Genomic DNA, 22,122 nt, shown 5'->3' on the forward strand with positions numbered 1-22,122 from the left:
TTGCTTCTTTGTCAGTTATGAAACTGTCACTGACCACCTGCAAGTGGCCCCAGGGGGTCTGAGCATGGGGGTGAACCTGCCAGTCTGAGGGAACGGCCGCTAAGGACTTCTTTCACTTGCCCCAAGATGATTGGGAATTCGCCTCTGCTTTGGAAGGCCCCTCGGTCAACATTTGCAGAAATCTAAAAGAAAAATCCTCCGGAGGTGAGTAGATGGGGTTTGAGTCACCTGATGAGATGTTGCCCCATTTACTGAGACCTGATTTTGTCTTTGTGGCCACATGTCTGTCTTGTTTACTTTGGTGTGTTTTCTGTTCTATGTTTTCTGAGGTAGGGAAGTTCTGGGTGAGAGTGGCAGGTTCACTCAGCAGACTCTAGATTTAGCTTGCTGAGTGGGAGCAGCACAGAGTTATGGTAAGGATGAGCTGGGGGCCCATTATTCCCCAACTCAGCCTTTGGTCCTTGTCTTGTCCTGTTTTATAATTGGTAACCATTTTAAATGTGGATCCTTGGTTTTTGTATTTATTTGTGTTTTTGTTATTTATTTGAACATCTCTGGGGGAATAAAAGTTCCAGCCTCCAGCTAGGCTCAGTAACAGACCTGCTATGTCCCCCTCCCTTAAGGCCTGGAAGGTTGCAGGACTGCCACTATAACACTTTCCTCCACTCCGAATGTAGTGGGGAGGAGCAGTGAGACCACTCAGTTCCCAGTGAAAATGTAAAAGATTTTATTGAGTGATAAGGACTGAGGTGCCAGGACTGTACCTGGAGTTGGGATCCCAGGAAACGGCCCTGAGGGCCAGCCCACATCGGCTTTTAAGCATTTTGGGCTAGGGCAGGGAAAAGAGGAGGCTGGGTGGATACTGATTGTTTTACTACTATTACTGAATTCCAGTAATCCAGTGTTTAACTCACTCATTTACTTCAAGCCTTTATCTTTGGAATTTTTCCTTTAAATGACTAGCCTGGAGTTTTATTGTTTTCTTTTTTTTTCTTTTTTTTTTTTTTTTTTTTTTTTGTCGGTCGTGGGGCTTGAACTCTGGGCCTGGGCGCTGTCCCTCAGCTCTTCAGCTCAAGGCGAGCGCTCTACCACTTGAGCTACAGCGCCACTTCCGGTTTTCTGGTGGTTTATTGGAGATAGGAGTCTCACGGTCTCTCCTGAACGGGCTGGCTTTGAACCGCGATCCTCAGATCTCAGCCTCCTGAGTAGCTAGGATTACAGGCGTGAGCCACCAGCACCCGGCTAGTTTTATTGTTTTCTACAGGGAAATCCTGCCTTTCAAGTTTGCCCCTATTCTTAATAATCAATCATTTTGTTTGGTTTCTGAATTCAGATTTTATATTCTTTTTTGTGGGGGTCATCACTTGGGCTGTTTGGTTACAGAGGAGGGAAGTGTGAAAAGGAAACACCACCATGGAGAGAAGCCTAATTATTATATAATCCAAGGAGCAGTTGCAACAACTAGAACAACTCAAGGTCACACTTGTTTCTTGATGACACCTAATAACATACTCTTTGAATCTCCTGCATATCTTCAAGAGCCTTTTTCCCTGTAAAGTTATCTCTTTGGAGATGCCTATAGACACAGCTTTTCAGTCGCTTTCTCTCCTGCCAAGAAGTGAAAAAGCAATCCAGCTAGGTCCTCCTCTATTCAAGTAGAGGTCTTCAGAGCTAAATATTCTGAAATACCCTTTTCAAGATCCAAGTATAGTATATATATATTTTCTATCTGTATTCTGATTGACCCAACTCTACCTTTGGAAACCTTTGTTGGACTGGCTGTTTAGAAGTGTCATAGCTGTCTTATTTCTATAAGAGGATCACTTGATATGCTGAAGATGGTAGTACAGGCTGATGATAGAAGTTGAATGACCAACTCATATATTGTTGCTTCTTCATGTGGCTGTGCACATGAATTCTAGCTATGCCCTATCTGAAGACTTCTTGAATTATGCTATAAGAAATCTGCTTGCTATGAACAAAGAATAAAATCCTTCCTAGCAGAAACTATTTTTCATATTTAAGGATTAGACTATTTTTTATATTAAGTACATGCTCCTTTTATATTCTTACTTCAAGCTATATTTAGACATTAAGATTTGCTGTTGTATTTGACCCATTGCCTGCTCAGTCAGGAAAGAATGAAAACAAATTGTGCAGAGGGGCTCCATTTCTTTGTTACATAGACTACCAGGTCTGATCTCAGAAAGGACACTCTTTTGGTTTATTTCCTTCTAAAGATTATCCTGACTTCAGAATTATAACTGCATACTGACTGTCTTCCCTGGGACTTTACCTGCTTTGCAAGCTCTTTGCCACAAGAAGTTACTTTTTGCTCTCATTTGACAAAACTCGGGCTAATGATAATGAACCAAGTTCATTATCTCAGAAGTTGTCATATTTCAAGCATATGCCACCTTCTGGACCAGTACAGCTCAAAGAGAGAGATTTAGACTTTAAAAAGGCAGCCAAGCATACTTGTGCTAGCTCACAGCTGCTTGGCTGGGAGGCAGGTAGAGAGAAAGGAGAGAGAGGAAATAAGGAGCAAGCAATAAGAAGGCAAATGAACTTAAAAGAAGAAACAAATATTTGTATAGCATCTTAAAGGAGAACTGTTGCTTTTCAAAATGAGTAGTTTACAAGAAAACTAGAATGGCTTAAGGTCATTGCCTTTAGCATTGCTCAGTAGTTTATTAATAAAGCATTAATCAGTAGTTAATAATCAGAGCATCAATCAATTAAATAAGCCAAGTATCTTACAACGAGAGAGAGGAAGCAATCAGAAGTCTTCCAAAAAGGAAAAGCCCAAGACCAGATGGATTCACAACGGAATTCTATAAGACCTTTAAAGAAGAACTAATACCCATACTCCTCAAGCTCTTCAGAGAAGTAGAAAAGGAGGGAGCTATCCCAAACTCATTCTACGATGCCAATATCACACTCATCCCCAAACCAGGCAAAGACCCAACAAAAAAAAGAGAACTACAGACCAATCTCCTTGATGAACACAGATGCAAAGATCCTTAATAAAATTCTAGCTAACAGAATCCAGAAACACACACAAAAAAAATCATACACTACGACAAGGTAGACTTCATCCCAGAGATGCAGGGATGGTTTAACATACATAAATCAATAAATGTAATCCAACACATCAACAGATCCAAGGTCAAGAACCACATGATTATCTCCACTGATGAAGAAAAGGCATTCATGTTAAAAGCTATAGAGAAAGTAGGAATAGAAGGAACATTCCTTAAAACAATAAAAGCCATATATGATAAACCAATAGTCAATATTATACATAATGGGGAAACACTACAACCAATTCTCCTAAAATCAGGAACAAGGCAAGGATGCCCACTGTCTCCACTCCTCTTCAATATAGTTCTGGAACCATTAGCCAGGGCAATAAGGCAAGAAAAAGACATTAAAGGGATTCCAAAAACTCCATCCCAAAACTCTTAAAAATTATAAATCACTTCGGCAAAGTAGCAGGATACAATATCAACCCACAAAAGTCAGTCACATTCCTGTACACCAACAATGTACAAGCAGAGAGGGAAATAAAGGAAGCAGCCCCATTCACAATACCCCCACCAGCCCTCCCCCCAATGAAATATTTGGGAATTAACCTAACCAAAGATGTAAAGGAACTATTTAATGAAAACTATAAAAACTTAAAGAAAAAAATTACAGAAGATACCAGGAAATGGAAAGACCTTCCATGCTCTTGGATAGGCAGACTTAATATAGTGAAAATGGCAATATTGCAAAAATTAATATACAAATTCAATGCAATTCCTATTAAAACCCCAATGATGTACATTTCTGAAACATAGAAAATAGTCCAAAAATTCATATGGAACAACAAAAGACCTAGAATAGCCAAAACAATTCTAGGCAAAAAAGACAACATGGGAGGGCTCTCGATGCCCTTCAAACTCTACTATAGATCCATAATAACAAAGACAGCATGGTACTGGCACAAAAACAGACCCATAGACCAATAAAATAGAATAGAAGATCCAGAAATAAAACCACATGCCTACAGTCAGCTGATATTTGGCAAAGGAGCCAAAGACTTCAACTACTGGTGCTGAGAAAACTGGGAGGCCACATGCATAAGACTAAAAGTGGACCCCAGCCTATCACCATGCACCAACATCAACTCAAAATGGGTTAAAGACCTTAACATCAAACCTGAATCTCTGAAACTACTGCACAACAGAGTAGGAGAGACACTTGAACCTATAGGCACAAGCAGGAACTTCCTGAACAGAGTCCCAGGGTCACAACAAATTGGAGAGAGACTCAACAAATGGGACTACCTTAAAATAAACACTTTCTGCACAGCTAAAGCTATAGCAACCAAGCTAGAAAGACAACCAACTAACTGGTTAAAAAATATCAGACAAGGGGTTAATATCCAGTATATACAGAAACTAATCCCTCCCAAACCCAACAAACCAATTACTAAATGGACAAGGCAACTAAAGAGAGACCTCTAAGAAGAAGAGATAAAAATGGCAAAGAAACACATGGGGAAATGTTCACCATCCCTGGTTGTAAAGGAAATGCAAATAAAGACAACCCTGAGATACCGCCTTACACTAGTCAGAATGGCCCACATCCTAAAGTCAGCCAACAACAAATGCTGGAAGGGATGCAGAGAAAAAGGAAACCTATTACACTGCTGGTGGGAATGTACACTTATACAACCACTTTGGAAAGCAGTCTGGAGGGTCCTCAGAAAACTAAATATTGACCTCCCTTATGACCCAGTCATACCACTTCTAAGCATCTATCCTGAACAACAGGAACCAGTATACAAGGACACATGCACCTCCATGTTTATGGCAGCATTGTTCACAATAGCCAGGATATGGAAACAACCCAGATGTCCCACCACAGATGAATGGATCCAAACACTGTGGTATCTATACACAGTGGAATATTATGCAGCCATTAGAAAGGACAAAATAATGGCATTTGCAGGGAAATGGATGGAGCTAGAAGAAATCATGTTGAGCGAGGTAAACTAAGAGCAAAGAGACAAACGGCACATGGTCTCCTTGATAAGTGGATGTTAAATCCAAAACGTAAGGTGATACAACAAAATTGATAAGACTTAAGAAACAAAGAACTTCCACTCATCTGGCTGAATCACTACGAAATAACCCTATGCTGCTGATCACATATATAGCATATATGTTCAGACCAGAGGGATACTAGGAAGACGACACAGAACTAGAGGGAATCAGGGAAAAACGTACAACAGCAGGACCCATCAGCTGCACTGGACATTGATCAAAATGAACTAAGCAACTCAATGGCAGCAATGGGAGGGAGGGAACTGAAAGATTAAAAATTAGAGTTACATTTTACAAATTGCTAACTGCTGGTTTTGCTTCTGTAAACTTGCTTTCGCTAGCACTGACCCTTCCCCTCCCTGGAAATAAATAAAAAGTTTTGGAGTCTAGATGTCAGCCCTGGGACAAGCTCTGTAGTGGTAAATAAAGAGCAAACAAGTAAATTCCCCAAGTGGCCAAAATGGGACCCAAGATAAGGACCCAAGATAAGGACCCATGATAAGGACCACCTGGCAAGTCCAGCAAACTAGGCCAAATGTTAATCAATCACAAGCCTGTAACTAGGGGGTGAACGCTCCCCCTAGACTTGCCCTGAGCCAACTGTTTTACAAAGAGTGTTATAAAATTCCCTGCGTGGTAAAAATGATTGCTGGAGTGTATAGTGACTTTTAAATGGGCCAATCCTGGGGACACCTGGTGTTATATGCTAATCTTGTGGTTTTTGCCTTTAAGAATGCCTGTAACCGCTGTTCCGGGCTCTCTGACTGACGGGGGCAGAGAGTCCGTTTGCGCAAACATCAAATAAACTCCTCTTGCTTATTGCATCTCCAGGCCTGGAGTCTGAGTTTTCTGGGGCGCCCTCCCATTGACGAAAGTATCCCAGGAGTCTGAGGTCTTTCAGGAACAAGTGGGAAAGAGGGAACAGCTGATGCTATGCAAAACAAAAGAAATGTACATATCACCAATATGGAAAAATAACTGTATTGCAAAGCTCATAGAACTCATAAATGTTATAGACCACGATAGACAATTTGCCCCATGAAAGTTAGAATGTGTTTGTAACTTTAACTAAGCATCTCTATCCCACAATACTGTGAAATTTGGGAAATTATGTAATCACTTAATCACAATAAAGAATTTGAAAAAAATAATCAGAGCATCTCATCAGATGGCTTTTGGAAAAGAAGCCTGGAACAACCACCTCAGCCACTCTTATAGCTTCCATCTCCAGTTCTCTTAATCCTGGCCAAGATGGAGGCCTTGGGTACTTTCTTCAGGTCATAAGCCAACCCAATGGCAGCCATGCAGTCAATGAAGAATGTGGTGAAGTTGAAGCTCCAGCGGTGCTCACTGGCAGAGTAATCATAGGGGAAGGTATGGTGGTAGTTATGGAAGCCTTCACCTGGAAGAGAAGCAAGGAGAGCAGTTAGGGAACTCAGCAGATGCTGATTGGTCATCTTTGATCATTTCTTACCTAGTAGGTCCTCTGTACCTTGGAGAATTTTGCTATTATTGAGTGAATGGCAAACCCAGTGTCTTCTACTCTAAAGTGAACAGATGCTCTCTGAGGCATCCTTAGCAGTGAACTAAGATAGTCTACAAAAATTCCCAGGACTGGGAGTAGTTTTGGGGAAAAACTTTTCTCTTAAAGGATCAAGAAAGAAGCAAGTTCTTCTGAGAAAATACAAGAAATATACCCTGTACAATGTTAGAAATTTGGTAGTACTGGCCTGAGATCTCACAGGCTGTGTGCATATGTGCATGTAATTTGATGGGAAAGGGAGGGACCTAGGGAGCATAGTGACTGTGCTTCTTACAGTGGTGAGTAAGCAACACACCAACCCCACTGAGATCATGCTCTCTGTAAGGGCATGGGGAATAGGGGCATGGGAACAGCAGGCAGAAGTCAGAGAAAAGGAGGTCCGGAAAAAGATTAGAAATTCCTCACCCATTGCTGGTTCACAGTGTGCTGTTCTTGCTTCTATTTTTCTGACCTTTGAGACTGGAATTGTTAGTATTATCCCCACCATTGGTCCTCAGCTCCACCCAGAGCTGAGTTCCTCCTATTCCTAGAGTTCCCGCCATACAGCTGGCCTCTCTCTCTCTGGGCACAGATCCACCTGAGCTCATTCCACCTGAAGTCATACCTACCTCACGTCCTACCCCCAGACTCCCCTGCTACCTGGATAAGGACAAGTGCCATGTGCTCCCTCTTGGGGGAAATATGGCTCCTCTAACAAACCTTGTAATAATCTTTCTCCTGTGCCTGCCAGCCTCTGCGTGGTCCCCTGGGATGGATGTGATGGGTCCTTTCAGGGATAAGAGGTGTTGATATATCAGAACCCCATGAAAACACTTAGAGATTTCCTTTATCCTCAGAGGTTCTGGAAACTCTTGGGATGAACATTTTGTAAGAAACATCTTAAGTGATGATTTTGTTCCATGCTGGTGGCTCATGCCAGTAATCCTAGCTACTCAAGAGGAAGAGACTCAACGATCAAGGTTCAAAGCCTGTGTTTATTAGACTCTAATCTCCAAGAACAATCTAAAATCCAAAAGTAGAACTGTGTTTCAAAGTGGTAGAGTGAAAGATTAAAAAATTAGAGTTACATTTTACAATTGCTAACTGCTGGTTTTGCTTTTGTAAAGTTGCTCGCCCTAGCACTAACCCCTCTCCCTTCTGGAAATTAGTAATGGAGTAAAAAGTCTCTTGGAGCCCAGATGCCGGCCCCTGGGACAAGGTTTGTGGTCATAGATAAAGAACAAACAGGTATGTTTTTCTGGTTCCTGTTTGAAAATTCCCTAAGTGGCCAAATGGAACCCAGGATAGGGACCCAAGATAGGGACCCGAGATAAAGAACAAAGAGTATGTTCCTCTGCATCCCTGTGTGTAAAAATTCTCGGTATAGGGGGGCTCAAGATAAGGACCATCAGGTGAGCCCAGCAAACTAGGCCAAATGTTAATCAATCACAAACCTGTAATTATGTAAACTCCCTGACCCTTAGCTCCCAGAGTGACTATCTCTGTTTGAGCATCCGTGCCAATTGTTTCATTACAAAGAGTGTTATAAACTTCCCCGTGTAGTAAAAAATGATTGCTAGAGAGTATGGTGACCTCTAATTACCAGACCCTGGTGTAATATGCTAATCTTGTGGTTTTTGCCTTTAAAAATGCCTGTAACCTCGGTTTGGGGCTCCCTCCCTTGCCGGGGCAGAGAGGCTGTTTGCGCAAACGTCAAATAAACTCCTCTTGCTTATTGCATCTCCCGGCCTGGAGTCTGAGTTTTCTGGGGCGCCCTCCCATTGACGAAAGTATCCCAGAAGTCTGGGGTCTTTCATTTGGTGCATTGGCCGGGAAACAGGCGCCCTCAGACCCCAAATTCCAGGACCGGTAGGAGGTAAGATAGAGCTCTTGCGTCTCGCGTCTTCTATGTTTGTTATCTCTGTTCTGTATTCTGCACTCTGGGATCCAAAGAAAAGTGCCAGTACAGGTCTGTCTCGGGCCAACGGGCTCTTGAGGTTTTCTCGGGTCGACGGGCTCTTGAGGTTTTGTCGGGCCGACGGGTTCTTGAGGTTTTCTCGGGCCGACGGGTTCTTGAGGTTTTCTTGGGCTGATGGGCTCTTGAGGTTTGGGGGGGAAGAGGGAACGTGGAGTCTCTCTCCTTCCCGTGTAGAAGGAGGGAACATGGAATCTCTCTCCTTCCCGGGGAGTTTAGCCGTGGTCGGCCACTCCCATCTGAAGTTGCTTTTTCTGTTTGCAGTCCTTCGACTGCCGCGCAGCGCCTGTCTGGTTTCCTGTTTCTGTTTAGTGTTAATTGTCTCTGTTGTCTGTTTTGTTGTCCTTAAAGGGATGGGACAACAACTAACCACGCCCTTAAGTCTGACTTTAGATCACTGGAAAAAATTACAGCTCGAGCCCAGATTGTCAGGTTTTAGGAACTTGCTTGTTTGTCAATTATGAAACTGCCACTGACCACCAGCAAGTGGCCCCAGTTAGATCTCAGCCTCGGGCCTTGGCTCAGGGGGTCTGAGCGTGGGGGAGAACCTGTCAGTCTGAGGGGACGGCCGCTAGGGACTTTTGTCCCTTGCCCCAAGATGACTGGGAATTCTCCTCCGCCTTGGAAAGCCCCTGGGTCAACGTCTGCAGGAATCTAAGAGAAAAATCCTCTGGAGGTGAGTAGGGGGGGTTGAGTCCCCTGGTAAGTGAATGGTGGTGAGATGTCACCCCATTCACTGAGACTTGATTTTGTCTTTGTGGCCACTTGTTTGTCTTGTTAACTTTAGTGTGTGTGTTTGTTTTATGTTTTCTGGGGTAGGGAAGTTCTGGGTGAGTGTGGCAGGCTCACTCAGCAGACTCTGGATTCAGCTTGCTGAGTGGGAGCAGCACAGAGTTCCGGTAGGGATAAACTGGGGCCCATTAGTCCCCAACTCAGCCTTCAGTTCTTGTCTAGTTCTGTTTTAGAATTGGTACCAGTTTTAAATGTGGATCCTTGGTTTTTGTGTTTATCTGTGTTTTTGTTATTTATTTAAACATCTCTGGGGGAATAAAAGTTCCAGCCCCCCATTGGGCTTGGTCACAGCCCTGCTAAGCCCCCCACCTTTTGTGTTACAGCAGCCAAGAGGCAGGGCATGGACAAGCCTCAGGCTGCAACTTCTCCCAGTGGAGGCTGTTGGAGGAGAGGCGAGGGTGTAGAAAGTTGTGAGCCTGGTCTGGACTTTCAGCTACTCCAGACAGCTTAACAATTTGTAAAGTGCTCTTGTCAAAATTGGGTAAAAATCAGGCCAGTTTAGTTTTAGGTGGCCCCCTCCCCCAGCCCTCCTCCAACAGACGGGATTCAAAAGACTAATTAGTGAATTGCCTTGCTAGATAAGCAAGCTCTGGGAAAATGAAGCCCAACAAAGGTACCTAGTTTAAAAGAAATACTGTCTTAAATTTTTGTTTAAAAACTTTAAAAGGTGTACATACAACTGATTTTGATTTTTGCGTGCTTTAAGATCTGTGTGAGTGTTTTGTGTGTGTTTGTGAACATGTTCAAAGATAAAAATTGTCAGCATGCTGTAACAATTGGGTGAGTTTAAATTTAAAAATTCAAAAGGTTATGAGGTTTGGACATTACCAAAGATTTTAAAAAATCTTCATATTGTTTTAAATGGCTTTGTAAAGATTCTTTAACTTGCAAATTAGAAAATCTGGTATTTTAAAAGACTAATGTTTTAAAATGCATAAGGCTGTTTATACTGTAATCAAGTTATCTGGCTTAACAAAAATGCATTGGCAGTTTGGGATCTAATTCCCTTGGCTAAAATTTGGGGATAAATTAGGAATTTAAATGTAAAAGTTAGTTTAACACTGTCAAAGATGTTACCTGTTCTGTATGTCTAAAACTGTGTATTTCATTCAAGAACCAAGAGAAGAGACGGGGGGAAAAACTTAGAAGCCAACAGAAGACCTATCTTTAGGGGTAAGGGGTGAACAAACAGAAGTGCAGTTCAGCTGGTCATGCATGGTGGGACAGGTCCTGGGAGGAGTCCATGCATGGTGAAAGAGGGCAAGCTAGCTCAAATGCAGTTCATCTAACCCTAGAATCGGATTGGGTGTGTGCCCATTCCATAGAAGGGGCTGAGTGGCCCATCTTTGTTCTCTCTTTTCCCTACAGATAGACACTGAAAACATGATGGTTAAAATGAGTGATGTGATGATCTGATTAGTATTGCTAAAACTTCCCCTTGGATGTGTTAACATTAAAATTAGGAAGGCCTTAAAAAAGAGGGTTAAAAAGTTATTTGTATAATGTGACTTGCTATTAATGTTTTACAATTAGGATGTTTTTAAAAGTCATAAAGATGCTAAGTCTAGTTTTTTGGTTCAGTTATGATGATTGTTATTTTCGCATTAAGGAAAAATTGTCATTTGAGTTTAAAATTTTTAATGTGTGTCTGTTTTAAAACAAGCAGCCAAGAGACAATGAGTGACACTTGGCCTCAATATTTTAAGAGGTTTTTTTTTTAAATGCAAATAAAAACTAAAGTATATTAAGAAGATTAGTGGGAGACTTTAAAAAAATTAGAAAATGGATTTTGGATATAAAGTTTAAATGCAAAATTGTTCTTGACATTGGCCTCAATGTACACAGAGGAAAAATTAGTATTACCAAAATAATTGCTATTCCAGTTTGCTCTTATAGGTTGTTTTTTGAGTTTCCAGCAAAGTCCAGAGCAAAGCACAGAGGATTCTTACAAGTTGTCAGATGTAACTTTGACTCTTAATAAGTTCAGGTAAGAGCATGCTTAAAAGCTACTTCTATGTTGACACCTTGTTGCTTTTAATTGGAGTAAAATGGCCTTTTATAAGACTCACTGATCTGCAAACTGGTTCAAAGCCAGTCCGGGCAAAAAAAAAAAGGTCCCTGTGAGACTGTCACCTCTATTCAGCCAGCAGAGTACTAGCCCTGGACTAAAGAGTCAGGGGACAGTACTCAAGCCCTAAGCTCGAGACTCACAGTGGCAGAGTACTAGCCCTGGACTGAAGAGTCAGGGGACAGCATTCAAGCCCCGAGTCTGGGACTCAAAGTGGCAGAGTGCTAGCCTTAAGCTGTAGAGCTGAGGGACAGTGCTCAGGCCCCGAGTTCAAGTCCAGCAACCAGCTGAAGGGAAATGCCAATGAGGCACTTATCCAATGTGGAGATGACACCCCTGGGACAAAAGCAATGGAGGAGCATCCAGAGGCAGTAAGCCACTGCTTGGATGGCAGAAATGTCAGATCCTAGAGTCATTTGTGCGTGGCCCCTCAAAACTGGTCAGAGCCGGGAGGTCATGGGAAGAGTTTGTAAGCATGCCTAATGTCCATGACTATTTACCTTGTAAGGGACAGGAACTTGCCAGTCCTCTGTGATAGTAAAAAGCTAATGTTATAAAATGTGGGGGATAGTTTAAATCTCAACCTCTTTATGTGCCAGAAGCTCTAATTGGCAGCTCTAATTGAGCTGACACTAGTTACATGAAGTTCATCTGCTCAGGAAAAAATTTGTAAACCTGAGAGTGTGTTTCTATTGATATCTGTCTTAGGCATTGTTGGGATCATTAGAGATCACATTCCTAAGCCATCTAGGAAGATGCTTTTGCAAACCAGAGTACTAAACAAGCTAAACTGCTGTAGCCGGAGAAAAGGTCTGTGCAGTTGTCAAAAGTTAAATATTGTTCTTAATGACATCTAACCCTGATGGCCTCTTTGTAAAATAGGCTAAAGTTATAGGTTCCTGGCTAGGTAAAATCAACGCCCCTGAAGTCAGCTTAAAGAAGTTACAGAAGATGGACCTTCGCCCTTCTACCCCCGCCCTCCCCCTTTTTTTTTTTAAGATCAAGGGTCCAGAGTCAGTTTTGGAAAAATGAGGCAAAATAGATCAAATAATTTTTTTTAAAAAGGCATAAAAAATAGTGTTAACTGTTGTAGGTGTGCAAGGTGTGGAGACTGTATCTGTCAGAGATGGTTACAAGACTAAGCCTTCTGAGCCTTCTGTGTCTATTTACAAAAATATCTGGTTAGTAAAAAGTTGTGATTTGGGTAAATTGTCCTGGGCTATTGTTTGAAGATCTTAAAAAGAGCAGGATCAAAGCCTGCCTAGCCTATGCAATGTATCTTTAACCAGTCTGTGTAGGAATTTACAGCCCAGCATGTAAACTCTCTGACCCTTATCTCCCAGAGTGACTATCTCCGTTTGAGCATCCGCGCCAATTGTTTCTTTACAAAGAGTGTTATAAACTTCCCCGTGTAGTAAAAAATGATTGCTAGAGAGTATGGTGACCTCTAATTACCAGACCCTGGTGTAATATGCTAATCTTGTGGTTTTTGCCTTTAAAAATGCCTGTAACCTCGGTTCGGGGCTCCCTCCCTTGCCGGGGCAGAGAGGCTGTTTGCGCAAACGTCAAATAAACTCCTCTTGCTTATTGCATCTCCCGGCCTGGAGTCTGAGTTTTCTGGGGCGCCCTCCCATTGACGAAAGTATCCCAGAAGTCTGGGGTCTTTCAAGAGCAGTGGCCTTCAGCAAAGGAGCTCAGAGAAAGTGCCCCGGCCATGAGTTCAAGCCCAATAACTGACCCACCCCCTCCCCCCCCCCAAAGAAAGAAAGAACTATAGTTTTACTTGGCTCGGTGAAAAGTCCTCCAAGTTTGTGTCTGTGCCATTGCTCTGAACTATGTTCTGCTGCTGCCCCTTTGTAATTACCATGGGCTCCAGGAGGAAAAAAAGAATCACTGATAATTATCCTAAATGGAAGGAAAACTACCCCTCAAACAGGCAGTGCCTTCTTCTTATCTTCTGAAAGAAAAGAGACTGCTTTGTTCCTGTTCTGTTCCAGCAGTAAAGTGAACACAACTTCTCTGGAACTCCTCCAAGAACAAAGACTGAGTTGTTGGTCAAGTAGGTCATGACCTGTGACTTGAGGCTCTTCTAGGTATGAGACTGTTGTAACTTCTCATTTCCTTCCCCTTAACGTTTCCAATTTAACCTGAAGCCAATGTCTATATCCCTCAAAATGTCTGAAGATGTACTGACGTGCTGTCTTCCTAGGGCTGTCATGTAATACATCTCTTTTTCTGCCTTTCACCTTGTATCTTTATTTGGCACATGGCAACAACTGCTGGACTTTGGGCGTAGGGTCTAAAAACCCAGGTTCAATTTTATTTTGAAAGGACAATAAACATACTAGACTGAGGACAATTTCTGTAGTGAGTACATATTTGGTAAATCCTGAATTTGCTACCTCTTGACAGTGAAATAAGGAGGCTGAGTCTAAGTAACTTCATGCAGCCATCCTGGTGCCTCTTGCTTGGGGAGGGAATTCTCCATCCAGTGCTGAAAAGCCCAGAGGTGAGAGAGGCCATTCATTGAATGCAGATGTCTAGCTCAAGGTGAGCTAGGAGGGCTGTTTCAGAGAAATGCAGATGTCATAGCTTTAGGAAAGCTTTGCATATAGAGAATGCTCTGATTCTGCATTAATTAACTTCCTAAATGGCTTTAATCTCCAGTCTCTGAGTAGCCTCTGAGCATACCCCATATGGAAGGTTATTCCCTAGATGGAAAAGTTCTGAGTTCTTCTGAGTATGTCTATTTAAGGTCTGGCATCTTGTTTTCATGATGGAGGAAGGTGACATCTCCCCCCCCCCCCCCCGAGGTAATAGGCATGCCTGGATCCCTGGAGTCAGGGATGGGCACTTGGCTGATAGGTTACTGAACCTGTGGGTCCTGTGCCTGAGATGGGAAATTTCCTGTGACTCTGCCCCTTGCCCTAACCCTATTTAGACTCCGACCTGCATAGGTATCATTATGCCATGTTATGTGTCTCCATGTTCCTGTACTGTCACTTGTCTCCTCTCTTTACGTTCAGCTTTCTATCAGAGCTGAATTGGTTTGTTGGCCCTTTTCCTAACAGTGTGAAGTGTATTTATGGGCTGCAGGTTTTTGTTACAACTGGCTGTCTGTAGACTGTAAGCATTATGCCCACCTTTGGGCCTCAGCTCCACCCAGACCTGAGCTCCTCCCTGCCCTGGAGTCCCCACCTTATAGCTGGCCCCTCCCTCCAGCTGGCTCCACCCAGGTCCACCTGAACTTCCATCTATCTCACTTCCTAACCCGAGACCCTGCTGCTACCCATAGCAGAGGTGCCATGTGCTCTCTCTCCGAGAGAAATATGGCTCCTCTATTAAACCTTGTAATAATCTTTCTCCTGTGCCTGTCTGCCTCGGCATGCCATGGATGTGATGGATCCTTTCATTGATCCATTCACAGACTAATTTGTAAGAAAGATACCAAGATTTGATCATTCAAAATGTGGCTTCTCTGATAATTTACCTTATAACAGCAGGGTGCTTCTTTCAGAATCAATCTGAACAATAATGGCATTGAACTCTCAGGTTAGTGTTGGCATTCTCCCCACCTCAGGTCCTAAGTCACTCCCACTACCTTTCCCAGGGCAGCTTGTAGCCCCCAGCTCCACCAGACCTGAGCTCCTCCCTGCCCTAGAATTCCAGGATACTGGCCACTTTTTCTCTCCACTCAGACCTACCTGCACATGCAGAGTACCTCCTGCCACTATCCCCACTTATGAGCTACCACCTCGATGGGGCAGACCCCATATTGCTCTCCATCTCATGGGCAAGTTGACCACACTAATAAACATCTTTATAATCCTTCTCCACCTGTATGTGCTGCCTCTGAGTGGTCCCCTAGGAAAGCTGGGATGGATTCTTTCAGTTAGGGTAAAGAACAACTAATCATAGGTCTTTTGCTGGGTGCTGGTGGCCCATACCTGTAATCCTAGATACTCAAGAGGCTTAGATCTGAGGATTAAAGTTCAAAGCCTTCCTGGGCAGAAAAATAAGATGTATCTCCAATTAACCACCAGAAAAAAGGAGGTGGTGCTGTGGCTCAAGGTGGTAGAGCACTAGCTTTGAGCAAAAAGCTCAGGGATAGCTCCCAGGCCCTGAATTCTAGCCCCATGACCTACAAAAAAAGAAAGATAAACAAATAAATAAGTAAATTAATAAATGTCTTTTGAGGATAAATATATCTCTATATACTCTAAGCATTGTGGTTTATGATTGTGAAGTAACAAAAAGACCAAGTCTAAGTAAGTTACCCTGTTCACACAGCCATCCTATTGCCTAACCAGGTGATGGGGTAGTCCACCCAGCTTCAGAGGCTTCCAGGTGAAGCAAGCCATCCTTTGAATTGCAGATGCCTAGCTCAGTAGGTAGAGCAAAAAGAGCTCTCTGCTTTAGAGGATATGCAGAGATCATGTTAGTTAGCCCCAGGAAAGCTGCTCCTTGTGATTTGTTGATGTTGGGGCCTTGTCTGCCCCCAAGGTTTTTGTCTTTACAAGCTTGGTGTAAGTTCTGTGCAGGGAAAGTGGGGGGGGGGGTAGCCATACTGGTCTTTGAGACAACAGTCTATCATGTCCACTCTGGCTTTCTAATAAAGACTCCCAATTCCATCTCTCCAAAGGTGGCTTCTCTGTATCCTACCTGTAAGGTCCCTCCTGGATGGCCAGCAGACTCCACCCTCCTTGCAGCAAAGTCTCCACCCAGTACTTGCGTTACCTAGGCAACTGGGACACCTGGAAGAGGTCACATCTGCATCCGCTGAGGTCACATCTGAATTTGTTGTGGCCAAACCTTTCCCCGCCCATACCCTACATAAGGCCTAGCCCAGGCCCAGACGCTCTCTTGCTGCTCTTTTCTTGCTCTCTCTGTTCTATTCTAGCTCTCTCTCTGTTCTTTTCTTGCTCTCTCTCTTTCCCAGCCACGTGGAGTGCCAACCTTGCCTGGTCCCAGCAGGTCTACCCCTTACCTGAATACCACGTGAGTGCTACTGTTCTTACCCCTCTCTCTGCTCTTTTCTGGCTCTTTTCTCTCTCTCTTTCCTCTTCCCAGCTCTCTCTCATTCCCAGGCCTTTCCCAGCCACGTGGAGTGCCAACCTTGCCTGGTCCCAGCAGGTCTACTGAATAAACCTACCCCTTACCTGAATACCACGTGCGTGCTGCTGCTGTTCTTACTCGGTTACCTCTTTTTAAAAACCTAACACTACCAACTCCATTTACTGTACAACAATTGTAATCTCAGCACTGGAGAGAATTGTGAGTCTAGGATAGTCTACAATACGTAAGGAGATGCTTAAAATACAGTAAATAAATACATATATTTATATGTACATACATAACAACCACAAAAGTGCCCCCATGTAGAGTGAGAATGATGTAAATAGCAAGCTAGTGATGAAGTGCTGCCAAATAAGCCTCCAGCTAGGACTCTGAAGATATCATTATTCTGTACATAGGTAGTCCATAGTATGAACTAAGAAGCAGGCTGGAAGTTGGGAAATAAGGCGAAGGCTAAGTGTACTGACAGAGGACTGCTAACTTTTACACTGGTGTTCACAGCCAAGCTCTGAGTGGTCATTCATTAGTACTATAGGTGTCAAATTGAAAAGGAGGAGGATCATGGGTGGCAACCTGGACAGGAAGAGGCAGGTCAATGTAGGCTTAAAGGAAGGTCAGTGTGGTCAGAGTGAAGAAAATGTGAGAGATCAACAATTCAAGACGAAAAAGAATTAGAATGGCAGGAAACAGAGCTATAGTGAAGTAAGTAAGCCAGGTCTGGCCAGCACCATATTGGCCACATGGTTGATTATAGGATCTGGCATCTTGTCTTCATGCTGGGGGAAGAAAACCCCCTGCCCATCACCAGCCTCTCAGGTAATGGGCGTGCCTGGACCCCTGGAGGCAGGGGAGGGCACTTGACTGATAGGTTATTGAATCTGTCAGTCCAGTGCCTGGGGACTGGGAATTTCCTGTGGATCTGCCCCCTGGACCAGCTTAGCCACCAGGAGGCCATGCCACCTGTGTCTCTGTGATGGTCTCCGGTCTCCTGTCTTGTCTCCAGTCATCATGGCACCCCAGTTCAGCTCTCCATTGAAGCTGAATCGGCTTGTTGGTATTGTTTTTGTTATTTTTCTCCTCTTTAGCATGTTTCCTAGCTGTGTTATGTGCATTTGCGTGCTGCAAGCCTTTGTAAAACAGGCAGCCTGTAGCCTGTTAAGTGCATAATAAAGACTCCAATATTATATATTTTAAAATGTGGCTTCTGGGATGATTCACTGTACAACAGTAGGAAAGACAGGGTGGAATAAAATGCAGGAAAGAGCAGGTTCACAGAAGAGAGTAGCAATAGAGAACAAGTGTTCTCTAAAATGTGGCCATTTTAAAAGGCCAGTCGTAAGGCAGTTGAAATTGGGGTGCTGTCATTATAATTATTTATCATGCTGGCCACATCTCAGTACAAATTATTTTGTTAAGAAAAATGTAATAACTAGCTGGGTGCTGGTGGCTCATGCCTGTAATCCTAGCTAGTCTGAAGCTGAGAGCTGAGGATTGTGGTTCAATGACAGCCCAGTCAGAAAAGTCCATGAGATTCTCACCTCCAATAATCTACTGAGATAAGGCTGAAAATGACACTGTGATTCAAGTGGTAGAATTCTAGCTCTAAGCAGAAGAACTCAGGGACAGTGCTTCGGCCCTAAGATTAAGCCCCAAGACCATCAAAAAAGAAAAGAAAAGAAATGTAAGAAGCGTGAGGCCTAGGTGGTTTATTTCAAGCATGAGTTAAAGTTAGAACGTGCACAATGGTGGAAGGGGCTGAGAGACACATATGAAATCATAGCAAGGAGATTACACATATTTTCACAGCAGCATTCTTGAAGTGTATCAATCTGGTTTATATTACAGAATCAGTCAATATAAAATACTCATCTATTGGCCTCTCTTTTGACCCGATTTTTCTAATTATGTATCACCTCCCCAAAACCAGACTGTAGCCCAGACCAGAGGTGACTAGAGAAAGGAAAGCTTGGAATGATTCAATAGACATGCCATTTGGAAATGGATTTGGAAACCTGCAACTAGTGGAAGTGTTATTTTCCCCTTTTTTGAACAGAACTTGCTGCATGACATGTAAATATATCCTCATTTAGGAACCACTAGTTTTGTGGTGAAAAATTTGGGGCACAAAATGTCCTAAAAACAAACTTAGCTGATATTGCCAGCTCTTAACCAAATACTGAGTGTGGTCATGTTTGTATACTGCTGACTTACCCAGAGTTGCCAGCGAGAGCAGGACAGTTTCACAGGCGTCAATGTTCTTGTCATAAGGGCGATATCCATAGAGGTGAGCAACGCTGTTCAACAGCAAGATCATATTGAGCAAAATGATGTATCGCAGGAAAGCAGCAACATACAAGCTGTGTTGAAAAGTTTCACCCCAACAATACCAGGGGACTAATGTAGGCAAGATGAAGCACATTAACAGGAAACAGGGCTTGTAGTACCTACATGAGAGACCACACAGTGTGAGAGTAGGGACAGAGGATTTTCACACAAGCCTGGATTACTCAGTCTTTCAGGGTTGGGCCAACCATTCCCTCCTAACTGTAAATACAGAGGTAAACAAACCAAAGGGAATGGGTGGAACACCTTTTGAGAAGACATAGTTGTCCTCTTGTTATATAGATGTGTGCTATATGGATGTGTTCAATAAATATTCTAAGGTCATCCCATTAGGAATGCAAAGGACAAGGATAAGAATATAATATCCTGATTCTAAATGCCTTGTTTCCTTTTGTGTGTGCTGATCCTAGGGATTTGAACTCAGGATGGAGACACTTTCCCTGAACTTTTGTGCCCAAAGTTAGTACTCTTCCACAGAAGACATAGCTCCACTTACCGCTTCTAGGTGGGCCAGTGGAGTTAAGAGTCTTAACAAAATTCCTGCCCAGGATGCCTTTGAACCAGTATCCTCTGATCTCAGCCTCCTGAGAAGCTAAGATTACAGACCTGAGCCACTGGTACCCAGATTGTATCCTTTCTTTCCATGAGACCTCACATTATATTGATCAAACAGGCAGGGTCCCCTCACAGCCACATCCACCAAATTCTGGACACCTTTCTCTTGCTCATCAGTGTCATTGGCAGAAAGCATGGCAAATGTCATGCTTTCATTTTCTCCTACCACCCCTTCGTTCTTTGCTCTGCTTTTTCCTCAGGAGGTACACTCAGTGTCTGTGACCACAGCAAGTCTCTCCTTCAGGAGGCCCTGTTTTCTTCAGTCCCATGCAGACAAAAGCCATTGACATCGCAAGAGAATCAGTTGCCTGTGTGCCTCAGTCACATCTTCTGTTTTGATGTCACTGACAGTCCACATCAAGTTCTTTCCTTATCCTGTCACTGCTTCCCTGGCTTGAATCCTCCCTACCATCTATCTTATGTTTCCATTTCTCATTTCTCTGCCTGAATGGTACTTTAACATGTCCTCAGAGTAGCCTCTTTAAAGCATATCTGACTATGATACATGCTGCTGGAAAAACTTTTATGATTCTCTTTTGATTACAGAACTAATCCAAAGTTACATCAAGACTCTACCAGAGTTATAGCTACCTTTCAGTCCCTTTCCCTGTTGTACAATAAATATCAAGCAGAAATACTGTTTCAGGTACCTGCTTAATGTGTTAGCTCATGCTAACACATCTGTTTGGACTCTCTACTCATCCATATTCATAACGGTCACTCTATATAAGTTGGCTTAGTCATACTTTGTTCCTGTACCTTGACCTCATTTTCCTCACTGACCAATTTGTTTTCCTTTGTGCCTGTCCCAGTACATAGAATATTCTGTTTTGTGAAATAGTTATTTGAGTTCTTGCCCTGTCCTTCTACTCTACTGGGTAAAAAAAATCAAAAGAAAGACATCAGTCACATTCACTTTTCTGTTTCTAAATATGCTATTTAAGTGAAATTTGTGGTATTTAATTGGTTTCATTAAAATAGCTCAGAGAGAAAGGAACAGAAGAATAAAACATGGCTCTGGGCTTTTAGACCATAAAAATGGTCAGAATGACAATTTTGAAATTTTGAATACAGAAACTTAGATAATTATTCAAGTATTATATTACATATCCTAAGAGAGAGGAATACCCCCAAATTCCACATTTCCAAGGCATACCCCAGTTCTGTCTTCCCTTCCTCACCTCCTCTGGAACATCACCAGTTTCTCAGCTTTGAGGTCAGACAGGTCAAGCAAATCACTCTTCTCTTGGACAGCTGGGTGTTTACGCACAAGCACCCAACCCACATGAGAGAAGAAAAAGCCACGACGAGAATTGTGAGGATCAGCATGAGTCTTTGTGAACTTGTGGTGTACACGATGATCTCGGGCCCATTCATACACATCATTCTGGATGGGAGAAAAGGGAAAACTAGGCCTAAGGAGAGATGCCCTCTAGGAAGGATTGGAGTGCCCAGATGTCTGCAACGGTCCAGCTCAGCATCACAGTTCCCAGGACCTTAGCTCCAAAGAAGGCATATAGGCCTGTCTTCTTCTCAGTAGTTGCTCCTGACATGAGTGTGGAAAAATCAGCTTCCAGTTCCCAAACACTAGAATAGCACTGATAATTCCTGAAGTTTATCTGGTAGCACACAAGGCATTTCATTAGTTCTATTTCATTAGTTCTGCAGTTCTATATCAGGCTAGGATGAAGAGAAGGGTACTCTTGGGTGTGAAGTCCCTGAGCACAGAGTACAAGCCAGATGGCATGGACCCTAAGGTAATGCTCTTTGGATAAAGCTTTGAGACGCTTCTTCCTGATGCTTTCCCACATGATAGGTACCCAACACAATAACTATATAGTCATGACCATGAGCACATTTACAAACGCCCTCTTTGTTTGTTAGAGACCCTATCCATCCTTCCAGGATTTGTCAATCTGTCTCTTCCTTCCCTTTGCCTCATGAGGACATTGAGAGCGTCAAGCAGAAGTTGAGCAGGCAGGGATGATTAGGCATATGTTGTGGGCCCTTCAAATCTTGCCAGGACAGTGGAGACTGATTTGGGTTCATTTCTTTCCCCTCTCTAAATTATGCTTCATATGACAACTATAGCTAGGAGAGTTCCCCTTCTCTAATTACCTAATCTTTCTGTTAAAGGGGTGTTGCCTAAACCAATCTCAGTACTTGATTTAGCCAGCATGGCATCTCTAGTTAACACTATAAGGCTAGCCTGCTTGACCTCTCAGTAACTTAGTTTCCTCATCTGTAAAGTAGGCATAACAGTGCCATCTACCTCCTAAGACTTCTGTAGTGAGTTAATGAGTTAATCTGTATCATTAATCTGTTAATCTGTACTTTACCATAATGCTGGGCAAATAGACATTGCTTCACAAGTATTCACTCATGTGTGTGTGTGTGTGTGTGTGTGTGTGTATGTGTGTGTGTGTGTGCTTGCATAAGTGCATACATGCACTGGTCATGGAGAATAAACTTTTGGCCTGGGGGCGCTGTCCTTTAGCTTTTGTTTTGCTCAAGGCTGTTTTGCTCTACTACAAGGGCCACAGTTCCACTTCTGGGGTTTTGGTAGATAATCGGAGATAAGACTCTCACAGGATTACCTGCCCAAGCTGGCTTCAAACTGATCCTTAGATGTCTGCCT

General features: G+C 43.1%; 1 protein-coding gene across 1 annotated transcript in view; it reads right to left on the reverse strand.

Moving 5' to 3' along the window:
• Positions 1 to 6,116: 6,116 nt before the first annotated feature.
• LOC138807932 (acyl-CoA desaturase 1-like) overlaps positions 6,117 to 22,122 on the reverse strand; it is a 33,958-nt gene continuing 17,952 nt past the window's right edge. The window contains exons 4-6 of the mRNA XM_069993800.1: positions 20,666 to 20,871; positions 18,738 to 18,970; positions 6,117 to 6,495 (exon numbers count right to left, since the gene is read on the reverse strand). Of these exons, the coding sequence (XP_069849901.1) occupies positions 6,296 to 6,495; positions 18,738 to 18,970; positions 20,666 to 20,871 (639 nt within the window). The 3' untranslated portion in view covers positions 6,117 to 6,295. The remainder of the gene's footprint in view (positions 6,496 to 18,737; positions 18,971 to 20,665; positions 20,872 to 22,122) is intronic.

Source organism: Dipodomys merriami, unplaced genomic scaffold, assembly GCF_024711535.1.
Source record: "Dipodomys merriami isolate MVZ:Mamm:240054 unplaced genomic scaffold, mDipMer1.0.p SCAF_102, whole genome shotgun sequence".
Taxonomy (NCBI): domain Eukaryota; kingdom Metazoa; phylum Chordata; class Mammalia; order Rodentia; family Heteromyidae; genus Dipodomys; species Dipodomys merriami.